Here is a 22,175-nt window from a genome sequence, read left to right as displayed (position 1 = left end):
GGCATATTTACTTCAACTTCAAAGCTTTTACCACACTACAGTTCGATGTGGTTTGTTCCATGTTAAACAGCAGACTTCATAAAGGTGCGATGCTGTCATGACTCTCTCACACATTATACACACAGTACCCAAGAATGGTCTCTGTGGCCAATACTCGAGTGAACAACACAGAAAATGTCAAAGAAACCATCAGGCTGGTGAGATGGTGGCTCAGTAGCAAAAAGCACTCTTCTAGAGGACCTGAGTTTGGATGCCAGCACCCAGGTCAAGTGGCTCCTAATTACCTGTAACTCCAGCCTCGGGGCCTCAGTCATACACATACATACATACATACACACACACACACACACACCTTTTAAAAATTAAAATGAAAATGAAATGATCCCTAAAGGTAAAGTCTTGGCCTGTGACTTGGAGGCTCTACTAACTGACTCAGGAGTGTGGCACTTTTATTTGATGGATAGTATTTTACCATGGTACTATCTCCTAAGAAATACTACATAAATGCATCTTAATTATTATTATTATTATTTTTTTTTTTTTTTTTTTTTTTTTGGTTTTTCCGAGACAGGGTTTCTCTGTGTAGCTTTGCGCCTTTCCTGGAATTCGCTTTGGAGACCAGGCTGGCCTCGAACTCACAGAGATCCGCCTGCCTCTGCCTCCCGAGTGCTGGGATTAAAAGCGTGCGCCACCACCGCCCGGCTAAAATTTTTCTTTAAAGTTGATTTTTATTTTAATTTTATGAGTATTTTGCCTGCATGTGTATCTGAGCCAGGTGTCCTCAGAGGCCAAAAAATGGTATCTGATGTGGATGGTAGAAATATGAACTCAAGTCCTCCAGAGGAGCAGTGAATGCTCTTAACCAAAATGAGTCACCTTATCAGCCCCAGATTCTGCCTGGGCTGGGATTAAAAGCGTGTACCACAATGCCCTACCCTGTTTCTATTTTTTTAACTAAGAAAACAAGCAAAACCAAACACTTCAAATTAAAAGGTGCTAAAAACAGGACAAGGTTCAGCAGTGTTGCTTTTATAATATAACCTGACTGGTGGGGCTGGAGATGGCTCAGTGTTTAAGAGAACTGGCTGCTCTTCCGGAGGACCTGGGTTCAATCAATCCCCAGCAAACACCTAGTGGCTCACACCATCTATTATGAGGACCTCTTCTGTCTGAGGACCTCTTCTGTCATACACACATAGAACATAAATAAATAAATTTGTTTTGTTTTGTGCTTTCAAGGCAGGTGTAACTTTGTAGCCCAGGCTGGCCTCTTACTCACAGAGATCCACTCACCTGCCTCTGCCTCCTGGTAGCCAGGATTAAATGCGTGCGCCATCACCAGCCGGTTTAAATAAAATTTAGGGGGAAAAAAACACTACCATCACCAGACTGGCTTACAGCCTTCAACATACGACAATGTAAAGGACCTAAAGCACCTGCTACACCCTTTCATATAGTGCACACACAGGCTGCAACAGGAACACTATATGAAACCACAGTTTACTGGATACTTGACAGAGGAAAAAAACTAGGAGAGTGTGACCACACAACAAATAGGTCACAATATAAGAGCAATAAGAATAAGGGGGAAAAAGACAAGAAGGGGAGGAAAAATGGTAGAGACACTTCTGATTTTAGTAACCTTGCTCATAAGGCCGACGTCCACTCAGACTGCGTCCCCTCCCTCTCACCCTCCCAAAGGGAGAGAAGAACGATCATCAATGGCAGGAGGCGGCTGCACAGAAGCAGCACCTAGAGCCGGCTTCACGCTCAGGAGGGAACACTACGTCTCGTCCTCGTGGTCTCGGGTGCTCTACACAGTCAGAGAAACTTCTCTAGTAACGAACTATAGAAATGATCCCTGAAAGTATAGTCTTAACCTCGCTCCTCCGCGCTCCACGCACTCTACCCGGCGCGCTCACATCTAACTGACGGTGAGGTCGGCGGAACGCTGCCGCGGTTACCGCACACGGCTTTGGCACAGGCGCTGCCGTGTTCCCCGATGAACGCCTCCGCTACCCGGTCCACGGGGCATCTGAGCTGCTACACTTTTCCAAGTCAAGGGGAAAACAAACACAAAAACCAAAAACCCACAAACCCACTGCCACCTAATTAGCATACGATCGCTAAACAGCCAATCGGCTGACGGGTCGGCCGCCCCGCCCCACTTCCGCCTGCGTCGGGTCGCGAGTCGCTGACGGCCACACACGGCCCTGCCGCCCGCCGCCGCCCCGGCTTCCGCCCTGCGGCGCTGGCCTCCCCGAGCCGACGGCCTTCAGCCCCCACCTGCCCCAGGAGAGGCGCCGCGGAGCCGGCCGCACCGTGTCGGCGGGGCACGCAGGTTGGACTCCTGGCCCAAGCCAGAGGCCTTTCGTGAGGAAAAACCGAAAATGTACGTCGGGAAAATGGCCATTCACTGGCCGCACCCTCTTTCTAGTACATTCTGTCCTGTGACCAAAGAAACAGAAGAAACTGTGCGTGACAGAGTACTAGGGACATTAAGGCAAGTGCATTTTCCCAAGTGTAAGGCCAGCTTTGGTTAGCCACAAAGTGAAACCCTTTGTAAAACAACCCCAAGTCTCCAGGCTCAAATTATTATTTTTGTTGGATACAAACTAAGTTTATTTATGATTTTTTTTTTTTTTTTTTTTTTTTTTTTTTTTTTTTTTTTTTTTTTTTTTTTTTTTTTTTTGGTTTTTCGAGACAGGGTTTCTCTGTGTAGCTTTGCGCCTTTCCTGGAACTCACTTGGTAGCCCAGGCTGGCCTCGAACTCACAGAGATCCGCCTGCCTCTGCCTCCCGAGTGCTGGGATTAAAGGCGTGCGCCACCACCGCCCGGCTTATGATATTTTAAAATACATAAAATTATGGGGTTGGAGAGATGGCTGGGCGGTTAATGGCTGCTCTTACAGAGGACCCGGGCTCAATTTCTAACACCCTCTGGACAGTTCACAATTGTAACTCCAGTTCCAGGGAATCGGGCACCCTCACACAGATATCCATGCAGGCAAAACACCAATGCATGTAAAATAAAAATAAATCATTGTTGAAAATACGTATAACTTGGGGGTTTATTCCTATTAATCCCTACCACGGCTCTCCTTCCCCAGGTCCTACCTTCCCTCATCAACCTCCGTCTGCTTTCCAAATATATATATATAAATTCCTTATGGAAGAAAACGTGCAGTTTCTCTGAGTCTTAACAGGATGATCTCTAGCTTCATCCATTTCCCTGCAAGTGATAATTTTATAGTTTATAGATCTCTGAGTTTAAGGCCAGCCTGAGCTTCATAGTGAGTTCCAGGACAGCCAGGGCTATGCAGAGATTCTGTCTCAAAAAAAAGAAAAAAGAAAAAAAAAAAAAAGAATACACATTACATGAGTGGCCCATCACACCTGGCTTACAGTTCTCCAAGACTGAATAAAACTCCATTTTGCATATATACCACATTTTCTTTATCCATTCATTTGTTGATGGACATATAGGCTGTGTCAGGAGCCATTATCACGAACTAGAGGATTATGAAGGAATTACTCAGCCGTCATTTGATAAGGTCAACCCCTTAGAATTAAGGATTCTACTGGAGGAAACCATCATGCAAGGCATTTTTTAAATTACTGCCTTTTGAATGAATTGGCTCTTTTCTTGCTGTAGCCTTTCCCATCTGTTACAAATTTCGGATTCATTTCCCACAGTTTAGCAGTGGGTGTTCTGATCATTAGTTTCCCCTATACATTTGGGGTATTTTGATAACATCCCCCAGCTGTGTGAAAACAGTCACACTGTCAAAACCTGTTTCCCATAACCAGGTCTTGGTTTCTTTCTCCAGTGTAGACGTAGAGGTCTGCCTTCCTGCAATCATCTGCATTGGCAGGCATGTGGTCAGTGTTAAGTGTCTAGGCAAAAGTATCTCATCTGAGACATTCTCAGACACCCAAGGACACAGACTTACAACATGTCTGAGTTTGCTGACTGACAGACTTTAGAGAGATAGGGAACAAGTGTGCACTGGTTTCACACCACTAGTAGATAGGAAAGTGCTGCCACAAGCTAACCTCACACACTTTGTACTTACTTTCACCTCAGCTTATGAATTAGCTTATTATCTAACCACACTTAGGAATGCAGTGTTACACACAGATTCCCCCTTCCTCCCTTCTTCGACTTCCCTATTGATTTACGGTCTCTCTCCCTCTCATTTAACCCCATTCCCTTTAAGAGGCCACAGAGGCTCTTAAAAGACACTCCCACCTTAAGTCACAAAGAAAGCCTGACAGTTCCCACCTTGTGCAGTTATCTGCTTTTATGACCCTGAAAGAATTCAAGTCTTGCCTGGCAGTGGTGGCGCACACCTTTAATCCCAGCACTAGGGAGGCAGAGGCAGGCAGATGTCTGTGAGTTCGAGGCCAGCCTGTTCTACAGAGTGAGATCCAGGAAAGGCACAAAGCTACACAGAGAAACCCTGTCTCAAAAAAACAAAATAAAAAAAAAAATTCAAGCCTTGTGACAGAATTGCTGACTGTGTGTAAAAACTGGAGACAGGAGGGTAGGACAAAGGGAACAGCAGAGAGATCAGAAGCTTACTTAAAACAGTAAAGACATGGGCTGAAAGAGCATGGTGTACATAGATTCATTCCTTATCCCTCAGACTGGATCCTTAGCTGGTTGTAGAGTTTTCTTCGAACTCTGGGAGAAAGTCTTTGAGACTGGCTCCTTAAAGGCTGTCGTTACCTGGCGCCCAAACAAGACTGTATTGTAGCAATTTATGCCTGTGATATGCTGATTTTAAGTCCTTCAATCTAGTCAGAAGTGGTGGCTCAGACATTCAGTCCCAGCACTTTGGAAGCAGAGGCTCTCAGGGCTCTGAAAAGGTGAGGCCAGCCAGGGACACATAATGAGAGCCACTATGTAGTTCTGACCATGGCCCTGGCTGGCCTGGAACCCACTATGTAGAGAAGACTAGCCTTAAACTTTGGATGATTCCCTTACTGGTGTCATGTCACTCCCAATTAAGTGTGCACTACCACCCCTGCTGCTTCCCAACTTGATACACAGACCCACACGTTTTTGTCATTGAGGGCCACCACACTGCCTTCTATAATGGCTACACCAGTCCATAGTCCCAACCAGCGGTAGAGGTTCCTGGTTCCCCCACATCTTTGGTAACATTTGTTATTTTATTGATAATAGCCATTCTGACTTGAGGTGCAATCTCGAAGTAGTTTTAATTTTCCTTGATGACTACATAGTGAGCATTCTTCACATGCCTTGGTGCACATGTGGAGGTTAGAGGACAACTTGTAGAAGTCAGTTCTGTCCTTCCACCATGTGGGTCCCATAGGTCGAGCCCAGGTCATCAGGCTTGTCGGCCAATACCTTTACCACTGAGCCTTCTCTCCAGCACTTTGTCATATCTTTATTGGCCATTATATTTTATCTCTAAAGTTTTTATTTCGTGTGTATGTTTTGCCTGCATGTATGTACATGTACCATGTGTGTACCTGGTACTAGTGTAAGTCTGAAGAGAGCTTCAGATCCCCCCCGGAAGTTCCAGAGCCTGTAACCTGCCATGTGGGTGCTAGAAACCAATTGATCCTCTGCAAGAATAGTAAGTGCTCCTAACCGCTGAGCCATCACTCCAGCTCCTGTATTCCATCTTTGGAGATCTGTCTTTTCAATTCATTTGCTCATTCAATACCTGGTTAATTTGGGTACTTTTGTGTTTAACTTTCGGAGTTCTTTATAGATTGATCTCCTGTCAGATAATATAGGTTTTTTTTTTTTCTTCCATAGACTATCTATTCACTCTGCTCATTATTTCCCTGGCTATTCAGAGCCTTTTGAGTTCATTCCATACAGCTTGCCAATATCCCCCACCCCCTTCCTCCTCCAGCTTTATTGGAACAGTTTAAAATTACATTTTTTTAAAAGATTTATTTATTTATTATGTATACAGCATGTATGACCAGAAGAGGGCACCAGACCTTATTACAGGTGGTTGTGAGCCACCATGTGGTTGCTGGGAATTGAACTCAGGACCTCTGGAAGAGCAGTCAGTACTCTTAACCTCTAAACCATTTCTCCAGCCCTAAAATTACATTTTTTAAGAAGATTTGTTTATTTATTTTTTATACAGTGTTCTGTCTGCATGTATGCCTGCTGGCTGGAAGAGGGCGCCAGATCTCATTACAGATGGCTGTGAGCCACCATGTGGTTGCTGGGAGTTGAACTCAGGACTTTTGAAAGATCAGCCAGTGCTCTTAACCACTGTCCCATCTCTCCAGCCCTAAAATTACTTTTTTTTTTTTTTTTTTTTTTTTTTGGTTTTTCGAGACAGAGTTTCTATGTGTAGCTTTGCGCCTTTCCTGGAACTCGCTCTGTAGGCTGGCCTCGAACTCACAGAGATCCACCTGCCTCTGCCTCCCAAGTGCTGGGATTAAAGGTGTGCACCACCACCGCCCGGCTCTAAAATTACATTTTTATTTCTAGGATCTAATCTGCTTTTTCCATCTGCCTTTTTGGTGTGTATCGGGGGTTCAAGACAGGGTTTCTCTGAGTAGTCCTGCCTGTGCTGGAACTTGCTCTATAGACCAGGCTAGCCTCAAACTCACAAAAAATCTGCCTGTCTCTGCCTCCTAAGTGCTGGGATTTTTAAAAAATATTTATGTATTTTTCTGTTTATTATGTATACAGTGTTCTGCCTTCATGTATGCCTGCACACCAGAAGATGCTGTGGATTATGCTCATTGTGGGAAAGGCAAACTTGGAATGACAGGAAGAAGGAGGGCGGAGTCAGAGGGGTCGCCAGCCAGATGCAGAGAGGGCAAGATGTACTAAGCCCTGTGGCAAAGCATACATAGAAAGATGGGTTATGTTAAGTGTAAGAGTTAGCTAGTAGCAGCCGGGCGGTGGTGGCGCACGCCTTTAATCCCAGCACTCGGGAGGCAGAGTCAGGCGGATCTCTGTGAGTTCGAGGCCAGCCTGGGCTACCAAGTGAGCTCCAGGAAAGGCGCAAAGCTACACAGAGAAACCCTGTCTCGAAAAACCAAAAAAAAAAAAGAGTTAGCTAGTAGCAAGCCTCAGCTATTGGCCAAGCAATTTTTGTTTTGTTTTGTTTTTCGAGACAGGCTTCCTCTGTGTAGCTTTGCGCCTTTCCTGGAACTCACTTGGTAGCCCAGGCTGACCTCGAACTCACAGAGATCTGCCTGACTCTGCCTCCTGAGTGCTGGGATTAAAGGCGTGCGCCACCACCGCCCGGCAAAGATTTATTTATTTATTATGTATACAGTGCTCTGTCTGCATGTGTCCCTGCAGGCCAGAAGAGGGCACCAGATCTCATTATAGATGGTTGTGAGCCACCATGTGGTTGCTGAGAATTGAACTCAGGACCTCTGGAAGTGCAGTCAATGCTCTTAATCACTGAGCCATCTCTCCAGCTCCCTTGGGCAAGCATTTATAAGTAATATTAAACCTCTGTGTCCGTTATTGGGACTGGCAGCCAGGATTAGGAAAGAAATATCTGCCTACAAGAAGATCTCATTATAGGTGGCTGTGAGACACCATGTGGATGCTGGAATTGAACTCAGGACCTCTGGAAGAGCAGCCATTGCTCCTAACCTCTGAGCCATCTCTCCAGCTCCCAAGTGCTGGGATTAAAGGCATGTGCCACCACAACCTGGCTCATGCTAATTCTTTAGCACTAATGTTTACTCTGGGTTTTAAAGTCAGTCTTTGAAAAAAAAAAGTGCTCTGAACCTTTGCCATCACCATCTGTATGTCCAGCATCAACAGTGGGGTGAAGCTGCTCTGTATTAGGCTTTTATCCCCATTTCCCTGTGAGAGCCGTCAACATGTCTGTCTTTTCAATTTGTTTACTCCAACTGTATGTTCTAGGAAGGCCTGATATAGATGTCACTCAATGTTACTTAATAGCTACTAAAGTCAGACAATCCAAGACCATCACTATGCTAAAAATTAAAGTTCTTTATTTGTGGAAGTTCAGACACTCCCAGAATTAGTTTTATCTCCTATATGGGAATACACTCAAACCCAGAAGGGCTTACTGGTCTGTGGGAGCCCGTTCTGGGGTTCCTCGTGGCTTTACCCAGCAGGTCCGAATAGAGGATGATCAGGACCACGGGCCTGAGTGCAGGTGTCTGAGATGGTCTGCACTTGGCTATGCTGGGGGAGGAGGTCTTTTGCTCCACCCCTTGGCGTCTCTATAAAAACCCTGGGCCAGAGACAGTCGGGGCCCCGTTGGAATAGGTTCCAGGCCCTCTCGAGGCTATCCTTTATTTTCTATCTGTTTATCTCCGCAAGATTCTCCACTATAAATCCTTCTATCTAATATTTCCTGCTGATTGCACTCAAGAAAACTCTGGGAAGCTGTGGGCGTGGTGGGTAAACGCCCCACAATGGTCTGAACTCTTCCCATTCATTAATCTCTAACTCACCAACACCACAGAAAGGTGGTGCTCTTTATACATAACACCTCTACCAAACTCACTCTGTAGCCCAGGCTGGCTTCAAACTCAGAGATCCGCCTGCCTCTGCCTCCCTAGTGCTGAGATTAAAGGCGTGTGCCACCACTACCAGATCAACTTTTTTTTGTAACTAAATCTACAAGCTGCCCTTTCCCCATCTCTTCCCTCATTTACACTGCAAGAAAAGCTCGCTGGCCTGGGAACAGCCTCTCTACCAATCTTTGCCCAGTGAAGAGGACAACCATCAGCCAGAAAAAGGAGGGCAACAAAGGCAAATAATTAGGCTGTATTATGCATTCCCATGCAAGATGTCCGGAATCACTGCAACAGCAATAATTGGTTTCTCTTGTCTTAGATGGCTATGTGACTAGTTTTACCACACCTATAGAACTTTACTTTGGTGCACTTTTTTTTTTGTTTGTTTGTTTTTTGAGACAAGGTTTCTCTGTGTAGTTTTTGGTGCCTGTCCTGGATCTCGCTCTGTAGACCAGGCTGGCCTCGAACTCGCAGGCATCTGCCTGGCTCTGCCTCCTGAGTGCTGGGGTTAAAGGCGTGTGCCACCGCCGCCCGGCTGGTGCAGTATTTTTTACTATCAACAAATTTACCACAAGAATGGGATTCTGATCGTCTGAGTGGTCGGTCACAGCCCAGTGGCCTGTCTTGGCCAGTTCCAGTAGCGTTGCTCTTGCTCCTTGCAGTCCTTAGCCATGTGGCTACCTTCCTAAGGTATAGGAGGCATCCTCCTGAAGATCAGACCTTGGCAAGATGACCAGATTCACCACAGTAATAAAAGATGTCTGGTAGATATGAGGAAATGAGCTGGAACCCTCTATCCAAGGTAAAACGACCTCTGCCATAGCGTCTCCTTTCACAACCCCAATCTCCACCAGGAGAGCATTCCCTGGCCCAGTGGCCAAACCATTCACACTGGAAGCACTCACAGCTGCAGTCAGCGTCTGAGTCTTAGCTCCCTGCAGGGGTGGAGGCTCCACCACAGTCCCAGGAAGGCAGCTTTCCAAGCAGTGGCTGTTTCTTTTTTGTTGTTGTTGTTTTTGTTTGTTTGTTTTTTGAGACAGGGTTTCTCTTCGTAGCTTTGTGCCTTTCCTGGATCTCACTCTGTAGCCCAGGCTGGCCTCGAACTCACAGAGATCCACCTGCCTCTGTCTCCCAAGTACTGGGATTAAAGGCGTGCGCCACCACCACAGCCCGGCAGCTGTTTCTTTTCAGGCTCCTCACCTGCACCATACGCAGGTCTGCCATGTTGCCAGTTCTTGGTTTCCTAAGCTATTGAGGTATTATCCAGAAAGTCCTTGCTGTGCTGTATCTTAAAGTGTTTTCCCTTTCATTTTTGTTTGCTGAGCAGGGTCTCATGTAACCCAGACTGTCTTAAAACTCACTATTATAGTCCAGATGCCCTTAGATTCCTGATCCTCCTTCCTCCACCTCTCAAGTGCTTCAGGAAACAGACTGAAGACAAAGAGCCACCAGACCCAGCTTTTCCTCTAGTAATCTCAGGCTTTATATTAAGGTCTTTGTCCATTTTTTTTTGAGTTTGTCAATTTTTAATTCATTTTGTACAGGATAAGACAGAGCTCTAGTTAATTCTTCAACATATGGATACCCAGTTTCCCCAGTAGCATTTTTTTTGGAAGAGGTATCTTTTCTTTTTTTTTTTTTTTTTTTTTTTTTTTTTTTTAGTTTTTCGAGACAGGGTTTCTCTGTGTAGCTTTGCGCCTTTCCTGGAACTCACTTGGTAGTCCAGGCTGGCCTCGAACTCACAGAGATCCGCCTGCCTCTGCCTCCCGAGTGCTGGGACTAAAGGCGTGCGCCACCACCGCCCGGCTAAGGTATCTTTTCTTCAATGGTTTTTAATACCTGTAGCTCCGTGGATGTGTTAGTTTCTGTGTCTTCTGTCCCACTGGTCTATGTTGTCTGTTTTTGTACGAGTGTCATGCATGCTCTTGGTTAGACTACTCTTTTTTTTTTAAGATTTATTTATTTATTTATTTATTTATTTATTTATTTATTTATTTATTTATTATATAGTGTTCTGCCTACATGTGTCCCTTCAGGCCAGAAGAGGGCACCAGATCTCATTACAGATGGTTGAGAGCCACCATGTAGTTGCTGGGAATTGAACTCAGGACCTCTGGAAGAACAGCCAGTGCTCTTAACCGCTGAGCCATCTCTCCAGCCCCTAGACTACTCTTGAAGTATGGGTTTCTCTCTCTCTCTCTCTCTCTCTCTCTCTCTCTCTCCTCTCTCTCCCCCTCCCTCCCTCCCTCTCCCTTTCCTCCCTCTCCCTCTCCCCCTCCCTCTCCTTCCTCCCCTCTCCCCTCCTCCTCTCTTCCTCCTCTCCCTCTCCCCCTCCCTCCCTCTCCCTCTCCTCCCTCTCCCCTCTCCCCCTGCCTCTCCCTCCTCCCCTTTCCCTCTCCCTCCTCCCCTCTCCCCTCTCCTCCCCTCTCCCCCCCTCTCCCCTCTCCCTCTCTCAAGACAGGGCTTCTCTATGTAGCCCTGGCTGTCCTGGAACTTACTTTGTAGACCAGGCTGGCCTCAAACTCAGAGATCTGCCTGGCTCTGCCTCCTGAGTGCTGGGATTAAAGGCGTGCGCCACCACGGCCCAGCTAGAAGTATGATTTGAAACCAAGTCCTACTTTGCTCTTTCTGTTTAGGACTGTGTGTTCATCAGGTTCTGTAGATGATCAGAATAAACAGAATGAATGCTTATTTAAAAGAAATGCCTTAGATTGGCTTACATGGTATGGGCTGGGTATCTGCAGGTTCCAGGTTGAGAAACCAGCAGTTGCTCAATCTGCAAGAGTAACATCTTCAGCATTTCCAGTCTGTGGCTGAAGACCTGGAGGAATCCTGGAGAGATGGTGGTCTTCAGTCCACTTCAAGCGCTACAGAAGCTGTGTTAGGACGTCTAAGGATGGCAGGCACAACTGACAGGAACAGGGTAGGCTATATGCACTCACCCACAACGAGCAAAGCGCTTGTTTCCCCTCAAACTGCTTTCTGTCTAGGCTGCCAGGGAAGATGGGGCCCACTCTTGGAGAGCCTCTTCCCCAACCCCAACTAACCATTCCACAAAGTATCTCACAGATCTAACCAGAAGTGTTTCTCTTACTCAGTAGCAGACATCACACTTATAACCAAGATCAGTCATTATACAAGACTTTGCCTTTTCTTGGTCTTCTGTGTAATTGTGATTTATGAGACAAGGTCTCATGTAGCCCAGGCTGGTCTTCAGCTTGGTACAGAGTTTAGGATGACCTAGAATTGATAACCTTCTGCCTTTACTTCCCAAGTGCTGAGATAACAGGTAAGTTCTACCATGCCTCCATTCCCTAACTTCTTTCTCAGCAAGTTCATTACTGGGCATACTGAATGCTGAGTGTGGTGCCCTAAGTCTGTAACCCTGCACTTGGCAGACTGCAGCAACAAAGTCACATACATAACAAGAAATGCAACAGACTTTTACATGTAGAGTGATTCTGTATCCTGCTACTGTGCTCAAAGTGTTTATCATATCTAAGAATTTTCTCGTGTTGAATTTGGGGTATAACATCATATCTGCAGATAGGGATAATGTGACATCTTACTTTACTAATTGTATCCTTTCTCTTTTTTTTCTTAGCCATATCACCCTAAGATTTCAGTCATTATACTCAATAAGAGTAGATATAGTAGACCCAGTCCTAAGAGGGAATGCTTCCAGATTTTCCCCATTTAGCATAATGTTGGTTTAGAGGTTTGTCAAAGAAAAACAAACAAACAAACAAAAACAAAAAACAAATCCCACCTGCCACAGTGAATGTGTGGAGGTCAGAGAACAACTTCCAGGAGTTGATTCTTCTTCCCATTTGGGACGCAGGGAATGAACTCAGGTTGCCAAGCTTGGCACAGAGTGAAATACGCACTGAACCATCTTGCTGGTGCCATTCTCTGGATTTTTAAATATTAGACTGTATCTCTGTTTTTAAACATCATCACGTAAATCTAGACATTAAGTCACTGTCAATCTGACACTGGGCCTCGCTGTGTAACCCAAGCTAGGCTTAAACTGGTGATCCTCCTTCCCAGGCTCTGCTTGTTACACTTCTTGGGATGGAAGCCAAAGGCTCTGAGAATGCTCTATGGTGAGGTCTAAATATAATTAAAGATAGTATAACTATATTCTGAGCATGTAGTTGGCTGGCCCCCAACTTCTGATGTTCCTGCTTCACTCTCACAGTGCTGAGATAACAGGAAGACCACCAAGCCAGCACTTTCTAAAAGGATGGTTGGATATATCATTCTTTATATTACCTAGGCTGGTCCTGAACTCTTGGATTCAATAACCCTCCCTCCTCGGTTTTTTGTTCGTTTGTTTTTCGAGACAGGGTTTCTCTGTGTAACAGCATCTCTGGCTATCCTGGAATTTACTCTGTAGAACAGGTTGGCCTCGAACTCAGAGATCGCCTGCCTCTTGAATTAAATGTTTTAATCCTGGGACTTTAGATGCCTTTCAGTAGAGCTGGGGTTATTTTGTTTGTTTATTGTTTGAAGTACTGAGGCTTTTGAACCCAGGAGTCTTCTCCATGATAGGAAAGTGCTCTACCACTGCGATATTAACTCCAAACCAGTTGGTAGTAGATTTTTAAAGCTCAGGCTGGGACTTCAAGTCATTATGTAGGTGCGGGTGACATTGAACTGATCATTCAGCTTCTACTTTCCAAGTGCTAAGATTGTAAGTGTGGACCACCACACATGGTTTCTAGTACGGCTTTGTGCTAAATTCTCAGCCCTAGTTTATGTGTATAGTTATGTCATAATGCAAACAATTACTCTGCATAATTAACACCAGCTATTAAGAACAAGTCAGACAAGGTGTCATATAGGTATAGATAATCTGAGCACTGAGATCTATTCATGTCAAGAATGACCTGTCCATATACAGAGAATGGAAACCTGGAAGTCAAGCACCCTTTGAATTCTCAAATATGGTATCAAAACATTTTGCATGTAATTCTCACTAAAGTTGTTAAGAGACTTGGAACTATTAATCTACTTTCTAGAACATTCTCCTCCCCCCCCCCCAGACAGGGTTTCTCTGTGCAGCTTTGCGCCTTTCCTGGAACTCGCTCTGGAGACCAGGCTGGCCTTGAACTCACAGAGATCCACCTGCCTCTGCCTCCCAAGTGCTGGGATTAAAGGCGTGTACCACCACCGCCCGGCAAGAACATTCTTAATACAGAATTTAATTATACAATTATCAATGGATGAGTGAAAAGCTAACAGCTCTCTAATTTACTTTTGAGACAGGGTTTCTCTGTGTAACCCTGGCTGTCCTGGAACTCACTCTGTAGACCAGGCTGTCCTCAAACTTCTGAGTCCACCTGCCTGTGTTGGAGTAAACTTAGTTTCTAGACATGAAGTAATACCAAGCAAGACAGGCCAAAAGAAGTAAAAAAATAAATGGTAACTCTCAGGTATTAAACAACTTAAAAAACAAAAACGACAATCTGGCAATCGCCAAGACATGTTGAACCGCCTGAAGGAGACTAGCCAAACATTCTAATTTTAGTAACCTTGCTCATAAGGCCGACGTCCACTCAGACTGCGTCCCCTCCCTCTCACCCTCCCAAAGGGAGAGAAGAACGATCATCAATGGCAGGAGGCGGCTGCACAGAAGCAGCACCTAGAGCCGGCTTCACGCTCAGGAGGGAACACTACGTCTCGTCCTCGTGGTCTCGGGTGCTCTACACAGTCAGAGAAACTTCTCTAGTAACGAACTATAGAAATGATCCCTGAAAGTATAGTCTTAACCTCGCTCCTCCGCGCTCCACGCACTCTACCCGGCGCGCTCACATCTAACTGACGGTGAGGCCGGCGGACCGCTGGCGCGGCTACCGCACACGGCTTTGGCACAGGCGCTGCCGTGTTCCCCGATGAACGCCTCCGCTACCCGGTCCACGGGGCATCTGAGCTGCTACACTTTTCCAAGTCAAGGGGAAAACAAACACAAAAACCAAAAACCCACAAACCCACTGCCACCTAATTAGCATACGATCGCTAAACAGCCAATCGGCTGACGGGTCGGCCGCCCCGCCCCACTTCCGCCTGCGTCGGGTCGCGAGTCGGGGACGGCCACACACGGCCCTGCCGCCCGCCGCCGCCCCGGCTTCCGCCCTGCGGCGCTGGCCTCCCCGAGCCGACGGCCTTCAGCCCCCACCTGCCCCAGGAGAGGCGCCGCGGAGCCGGCCGCACCGTGTCGGCGGGGCACGCAGGTTGGACTCCTGGCCCAAGCCAGAGGCCTTTCGTGAGGAAAAATACGAAAAAGTACGTCGGGAAAATGGCCATTCACTGGCCGCACCCTCTTTCTAGTACATTCTGTGGCTGAAGGGCCTGGTGGCTCACTTAAGTAATCCTAGTACTTGGAAGGTGAAGGTAAGAGGATCAAGAGTGTGAGGTCAGTCTTGGGAATTTGAGGCCAGCCGCAGCCACATGAAATCTGTCTAAAAAGATTTAACACACACACACACACACACACACACACACACACACACACACTCACTCACTCACACAAACAGCGTTTTGAGATGCCAAAATTCCTCTATCCTAAAAGAGAAAAGGGGCAAAGTGACACAATCCTCTCTGGCCACATGGTAATTACCAGCACAATTATTGGATACATACTTGATGGGATTACAGGCAGGTGCCACTTATCTGGTTTTCTGTGTGGTTCGGAGGATGGAACCGCGGTCTTCACATATGCTCAGCAAACACTGGTCCTGCTGAGCTGTTTCTCCAACCTCTTTGTTGATTTGTTTAGAGAGAGAACTCTGTAGGCACTAGTTTGGTTTTGCCATCAGACAGGATTTCATTGTGTAGATTGGCTGGCCTTGAACCCAGCCTTGGTACTGTTGTTTTTTTACACCAAACACTATTCAGAAATATGGGTCATGGTGCCTCTGCCATCTTAACACTCTACTTACCTTTCTTAAGAATTTTCTTCACTTTCACGTAATTCCCTTGTTTGGCATATTCATGAAGCTGAGCTTCCAAGGAATCATCTGTTAATGTACCAAGCTGCACCGGACAAGGGATTGGAAAATGAACAGCCCGAGACATTCTGTTTCAAAAGAAAACAAACAATACATTATTCTAATACCTCACAAACGAAAAGAAGTGAGATCTTTCTCTTTCTTCGCTCCTAAAGGAAAATCCCCTCAGAACCAGGACCCTAAAACAAACCCAAGGTTTCAGGAAACCTGCCATCCACTGATTCCCTGAAAGCAGCTAACCCCCACCACACACCCAGGAGCCCAAAGGCTGCAAAAACAGGTGATTCGATTTATCTCCCACCCTGCTGTTTCAAAAACCAGTTTCTCCTGAAAAACAGTCTGGTGAAGCCATCCTCTCTCCCCTACTCTCAACTATAAGAACACAGCACGTTCTCCTTCCTGCATGTGCTGCTGGATCTCACTACACCACTCTCAGACCCAGAAAAGCCTGCTCTCACCATTAAAGTCAAACTGAGTCTCTAATTTTTTATTTCCCTTTGCCAGTTTGAAAATGGCATTTTTTCCCTTACACTTCTGTGGTGGTTTGAATAAGAATGGCCCCCATAGGCTCATAGATTTGAATGTTTAGTCATCAGGGAGTAGAACTGTTCAAAAGGATTAGGATTAGGACTCGAGGCCTTGTTGGAGGAAGTGTGTCACTGGGTGTGGGCTTTGAGGTTTCAAAAGCTCACGCCAGGTCCAATGTCTGTCTGTCTGTCTGTCTTCCTCCCTTCTCTCTGTCTACACATCAGGATGTAGTTCTCAGCTACTGCTCCATAGCCATGACTGCTGCCATGGACCAGCCACTACGATAATGAACTAATAACTGTAAGCAAGCCCCTAATTACATGCCTTTCCTTTTGTCTTGTTTTTTGAGACAAAGTTTCTTTGTGTATCCTTGGCTGTCCTGGAACTCACTCTGTAGCCCAGGCTGGCCTCGAACTCACTGAGATCTGCCTGGCTCTGCCTCCCGAGTGCTGGGATTAAAGGCGTGGCCACCATGCCCAATTTTTTAAAATAAGAGTTGCCTTGGTCATAGTCCCTCTTCACAGCAACAGAACCATGACTAAGACAACTTCCTTCTTGGTGGTACAGGGAATTGACCCCAATTTCTCACAGAGGCCCAGCCAGTGCTCTACCACTGAGCTATATTATATTCCCAGACTTGTTTTGCTTTGTTTTTTACTTTTCAAGCTGAATCTTAAACTGCTGGCAGGCCTTGAACTTTCAGTTCTCCTGTTTCAGCCTCCAGAAATAGCTGGGATTCCAGATATTCACCACCAGACCCAGTTTTAGGTTCTTTCACACTTGGAAAACTGTCTTTATTGATACAGGTGACCCTCGTAGGTGACCTTCAATATCTTAGGAAGAATGGCTCCAGCACTCCCCACAGATACCAACCCAAATTCATAGATGTTCAAGTCTCTTGTAGAAAATGGAGGGCTGGAGAAATGGCTTCGAGGTTAAGAGCACTGGCTGTTCTTCCAGAGGTCCTGAGTTCAATGCCCAGCAACCACATGATGGCTCACAACCATCTGTAATGAGATCTGATGCCCTCTTCTGGCCTGCAGACGTACATGCAGGCAGAACATTGTATGCATAATAAATAAATAAATCTTTAAAAAAATAAAAACAGAAAGAAAGAAAATGGAATGGTATTTGCATGCAAACTATACATACACACCTAATAAACTTAAAATGCTGTCTAGATTACTTGCAATACCTGATAGAAGGTGAGTGCAGTGTGAATAGTTGTCATGGTGATTTGTTTACAAAGATCTAATCCATCAATGTCTATAGTTCTGGGCAAATATTCAAATGTGCTAGCCTTGTTTTTTAACCCCCTTAGTTCTGCTTCTGATTGTTTTTGTCAACTGAAATATGTCAACCCCAAAACATGGTTTTTATGCTCAAAGGCTCACCCTAAGAAAGACTCAATACTACACCGGAATCCCAAATACCCAGCTGTGGTGATATATTGTGTACCCTAGTAAAATTAGCCTGAATATCAAAGAACAGAACAAGCCACGAGATTAAACATAGATGCCAGGCAGTGGTGGCACACACCTTTAATCCTAGCACTCAGGAGGCAGAGATCTGTCTGGATCTGAGTTCAAAGCCACCCTTGATTACATGAGATTGATTCAGTCTAGGAGAGAAAGAGAGCCAGGCAGTGATGGCGCATGCCTTTAATCCCAGCACTCTGGAGGCAGAGCCAGGTGAATGTCTGAGTTTGAGGCCAGCCTGGTCTACAGAGTCAAATCCAGGATAGGCACCAAAACTACACGGAGAAACCCTATCTCAAAAAAACAAAAAACAAACAAACAAAAAATTAAAAATCTTATCTTGATACTAAAAAGAGCTTCAATTCAAAAATTGTTATTATTATTACAAACTGTTAAAGATGATTAAGCCTTACAATGTTTAAAACTATACTTAAGTCATTCTAAAGACTAATGTAGTCAAGTACAGAAAAAATTTATCTAGCCTCTTATATGTTTTCAAGGTGTAGCCTAAACCAAATAACTAAAAACAAACAGGAGTTGTTTAGCTCAAGTCCTCAAGCTGTCAGATTTGCTGAAGATGGCATTTAAGATATGTAAACTTATATAACAGACAGACACTCTCAGATCCTAGCAGCGACTCCCAAGGTCCCCAAGAAGACAATGGGCACAGCCACAGGCAACTCCACCTGGACTACAGTAATGCTAACCAGCTGACCACTGGGCAAGACTGCCCCAATACCTTGCCTTCTGCCAAGACCCAGCCCAAACTGTGGGCAATCAGGACACTGGAGAGTTGATGCCCTGCTTTGCCTAGACAACGTGAGGCCAATCTCCCCATATTCCTCATCCCCAGGAAAGCCTCTCATCCTCCGGACCTGGCAGCCAAGACTGCTGTCCTGATGACTCTGCCCTCATCACCACCGAGTCCCCAGGAGCCTGGGATTTCTTTCTAGGTAAAGACTATAAACCAGCCTCTGTCATTTGGTTAATCCTTCTCAGATCTCTGACACTGACCGCTAGGCTAACTGTAGCTTTGTCAGCTAGACAACAGCAGGCAATCAGCTCCTTCCCTCAAGGCTGCAGCTATCTTGTTTGTTCATTAGTCAGCTCACTAATTAGTTAAAGCTACTAGGTCTCTTATTTAAAAAAGGTAAACAGGTTTGCCTTGTTCACAAGCTTCGTATTAAAGAATACACAGGTTTCAGATGTAACTTTTCATTAAAAGAACATACCTTACTTACAATGGCTGTTCTCAATAATAACTATTCCTATCTCTGGTAAAATTCACTTTCTAATGCTAAAAATATGATACAAAAAAAGCATTTTAAAAGAACATAAAATTGGCTTGGTCTAGTTACTATGTTGAGAGAGACATGTATCATAGGTTTTTCTGATTATGTCTCTCTATAAGTTCCCTTAATAGTAAAAAAAAAAAAAAAAAAAAAAGAAAAGCCTGACAGGACAATTGATCTTGGATATCTTATGCACCCTGTATGACTTGCAAACTTGTCAAAATATGTCATTACACTGAGATTTCAGAGGCTTAGAGTTTTAACATTAATAAAAGAAGTTCAGATAAACTGATAGAGCACTGAGTACTCACTATTCTATAAGCTCAAGATTTTAAATTTTCTTTTTTTTTTTTTAAGATTTATTTATTTATTATGTATAGTGTTCTGCCTGCATGTATCCCTTCAGGCCAGAAGAGGGCACAAGATCTATTATGGATGGTTGTGAGCCACCATGTGGTTGCTGGGAATTGAACTCAGGACCTCTGGAAGGGCAGCCAGTGCTCTTAACCTCTGAGCCATCTCTCCAGCCCCTAAACTTTCTTTATAGACTTAAAGATGTTTTTCATCAAGCTAACCCAAAGCCATAGCTTTTTCTATGTCTCCAAGATGTAAATCTGTTCCAGCTGTTTTACAGACGCTTGTTGCAAAGAGTCAAAAAGGTCATAAGGTTTAAATCCATCTGTCACAGGTCAAAAGAACTCCAGATAAGTAAAAGTTCCTTATATAAGATTTTATTTTAAATATAAGATTTTCTTTTAAGCTCCTAAATTTTTAACTTTTGTCCTTAGTCTATATTTGTCTCAGCAGATTTAATAGACACCATCCAGGGAGCACCTATGAACTGCAAACTGCTGACCTCTGGACTTGCTGAAAGCTGATGTGAACCAATCTAGCTGATGTGATTGTTCCCCGTCCCTTCACCAGGAACAGCTAACCAGATGCTCCTTATAAATGTCCTATTGCCCAGCCATTGACTGCCTTTCAGCCCTCCTGGGTCCTGACAACCAACACCCCAATTTCAGCTGGAAGCAGCTACAGAAGAGAGTACATTGTCTCTATCCTTAACAGGCTGAAAATTGTAAGTCAAAGGCAAATTCCCTTTGGGGGAAACCTGTTGCTACATGTCAATCATTCTGAAATAGTCCAGCAAAAGTAAAACCTTGACTGTGCAGAATGAAACTCATTATACTGCCCCATCTGGATGATGGGCCTGCAACACTGGTTTGACCCCATACGTTCATGGTACTGCTCTGGCCACAAATAGGATGCCACAAGGGAGGTCTGTTTTCTCCTTATCTCTGTCTCTAAATGAGCACCCTTCTTGGAACTTGTACATCAAGACATGACAAACTGAGAAGAGACTCCTGGACGCGTCATGGTTGAGCCAACTGGACTGAGCCATCTCCCTCCCACCCCAGTTTCTTTCCTAAGTCCTTTAAAAAGCCCTTATATTTGAAGGTCAATGGTATCCTATTTCTGGGATCCACTCCTGCTCTACAGGAGCTCTGTCTTCCGCTCGAGCTCCCACATATGAATCTATAACAAACTTTTTTCTAAATCCATTCTTCTATTGTCCATGAATTTCATTCTTCAAATTCACCTTGTAAGAGCCCAGGGGCCAGTGACTCTGTGTAAATTTTGTATAACTTTGAGGTTCTGGCACCCTAACTCCTGAGTTAAAGCCCCCTCCACCAAAGAGAAAGCTTCTGTTAAACTTAAAGACACCCCACTTTCCCCATATTATAATCTTAGAAAAAAGATTCAACACAGATGAAAACACTCACCTTCTTCATCTATTAATGAGGATAAAAATGACCAGAAAGGCGCTGAGAGGTTTGAATGTTAGATACTTAGAACTGCGCCTGGCACCCAGTGACTCCTCTGTAGCTATTAATGTGCGTGAGGACATGTGGTGGTCTGAATGAGAATGCCCCCATAGGCTCACTCATATGTCTGCACGCATAGTCCCCAGCTGGAGAAATGTTTGGGAAAGATGAGATGTGGCCCTGTTGGAATAGGTGTGGGCTGTTGGAGATATGTCACTGGGTCTGAATTTTGAGATTTCAAAAGTCCATGCCAGCCCCAGTCTCTCTCTCACTTCCTCCCTCCCTCCCACTCTCTCTACCTCGCTCTTTCTGCCTGCTGCCTTCTGATCAGGATGTACAGCTCTCAGCTACTGCTCTAGCACCTCGCCTGTCTGATTCCTGCCATGGACTAACCCTCTAAAACTGTAAACAAGCCCCAATTAAATGCTTTCTTTTATAAGAGTTGCCTTAGTCGTGGTGTTTCTTCATAGCAATAGAACAGTGAGCAACCAAGACAAAACAACACAGAGAAACTTGACCTTTTTTGTGTATGGTACAACCTGAATGAGTCCCCCAATCTCACTGGTGGAAATTAGATCTCCAATGTAGAGGTGTTGGGAGATAGCTTTCTTTGTGGGTTTTTTTTTTTTGGGGGGGGGGCGGCGTTGTTGAGACAGGATTTCTCTGTAACAGCCCTGGCTGTCCTGGAACATGCTCTGTAGACCAGGCTGGCCTCAAACACAGAGATCCTTCTGCTTCTGCCTCCAGAGTCCTGGGACTAAAGGCGTGAGCCACCACCACCCAGCGAGACAGAGCGTTTAAAGGTGTTTGGGTCAAGGGACACCACACTTAATGAATGAATGAAGGCCTTTTTGCTGCTGTTGTTTTGGACAAAGGTTTGTTATCAAGGGAGTGGAATGTATAGTTACAAACAATGGTCAGAGCCCCCTTTCTCTCTCTCCCTTCCTTCTCTTCTGTCTGCTTTCTGTCATAGGATGAGGCAGCAAGAAAGCCCTCAACTAGACACAGCTCCTCTAGACTTCTAACTTCTAGAACTGTGAGAAATAAATTTCTGCTGGGTATGGCAATTAACACCTGTAATAACCCCAGCACTTGGAAGGCCGAGGTAGGATTATCATTGCAAATGCTGATGCCAGCCTGGGCTACATATACAGTTCTAGACTAACCTGGGTTATATGAGACCCTTTCTCAAAAACAAAGAATGGGGCATAGTGGTGCACTCCTGTATTTCTATTGGAAGGTAGAGGGAGGAGGATCAGGAGCTCAAGGTCACAGGCTTGGAGACCAGGAGATCATCAGCTACACAAGAGGTTGATCACTAGCCTGGACTACAAGAAACCCCTTTTGTGCCCCTCCCAACTCCCCCTGCCCCGCCCCCAAAGCAGGCTCTTGCAGTTCATGCTGTTGCAGTTCATGCTGTAATTCTGCTGAGGCAGAAGAATCATATATTTGAGGCTATTGCATTCTACAGAGACCGTTCCTAAAATAAAAAAACACACTATCTTACTTTTTTTGCTTG

The 22,175-nt window shown here is 45.1% G+C and overlaps 1 protein-coding gene, 1 long non-coding RNA gene and 2 other non-coding genes across 6 annotated transcripts in view; 1 reads left to right on the top strand and 3 right to left on the bottom strand.

Moving 5' to 3' along the window:
- Tex14 (testis expressed 14, intercellular bridge forming factor) overlaps window positions 1-22,175 on the bottom strand; it is a 127,094-nt gene that overhangs the window by 87,390 nt on the left and 17,529 nt on the right. Inside the window, exon 2 of one of the 2 annotated variants that reach the window (XM_037200667.1) lies at window positions 15,464-15,600. In XM_037200667.1, the coding sequence (XP_037056562.1) occupies window positions 15,464-15,599 (136 nt within the window). In that variant the 5' untranslated portion in view covers window position 15,600. Of the gene's footprint in view, window positions 1-15,463; window positions 15,788-22,175 lie in introns of those variants that run through there. The other variant, XM_028878244.2, reaches the window with a different exon arrangement.
- Window positions 1,662-1,877, bottom strand: LOC114699294. Its single transcript, XR_003735500.1, has one exon. It is a non-coding gene; the product is annotated as a small nucleolar RNA U3 (small nucleolar RNA).
- LOC119086911 lies at window positions 2,187-21,097 on the top strand. Of its 2 annotated transcripts, XR_005090309.1 has the most exons (3): window positions 2,187-2,392; window positions 18,392-18,491; window positions 19,638-21,097. It is a non-coding gene; the product is annotated as an uncharacterized LOC119086911 (long non-coding RNA). The 2 variants fall into 2 exon arrangements; XR_005090308.1 differs by lacking the exon at window positions 2,187-2,392 and having other exon boundaries at window positions 17,808-18,491.
- Window positions 14,076-14,291, bottom strand: LOC114699295. The gene has a single exon (XR_003735501.1). It is a non-coding gene; the product is annotated as a small nucleolar RNA U3 (small nucleolar RNA).

Source organism: Peromyscus leucopus, chromosome 8b, assembly GCF_004664715.2.
Source record: "Peromyscus leucopus breed LL Stock chromosome 8b, UCI_PerLeu_2.1, whole genome shotgun sequence".
NCBI lineage: Eukaryota > Metazoa > Chordata > Mammalia > Rodentia > Cricetidae > Peromyscus > Peromyscus leucopus.
Note: the sequence above shows the minus strand (reverse complement) of the source record. Positions and strands in the feature narration are given on the sequence as shown.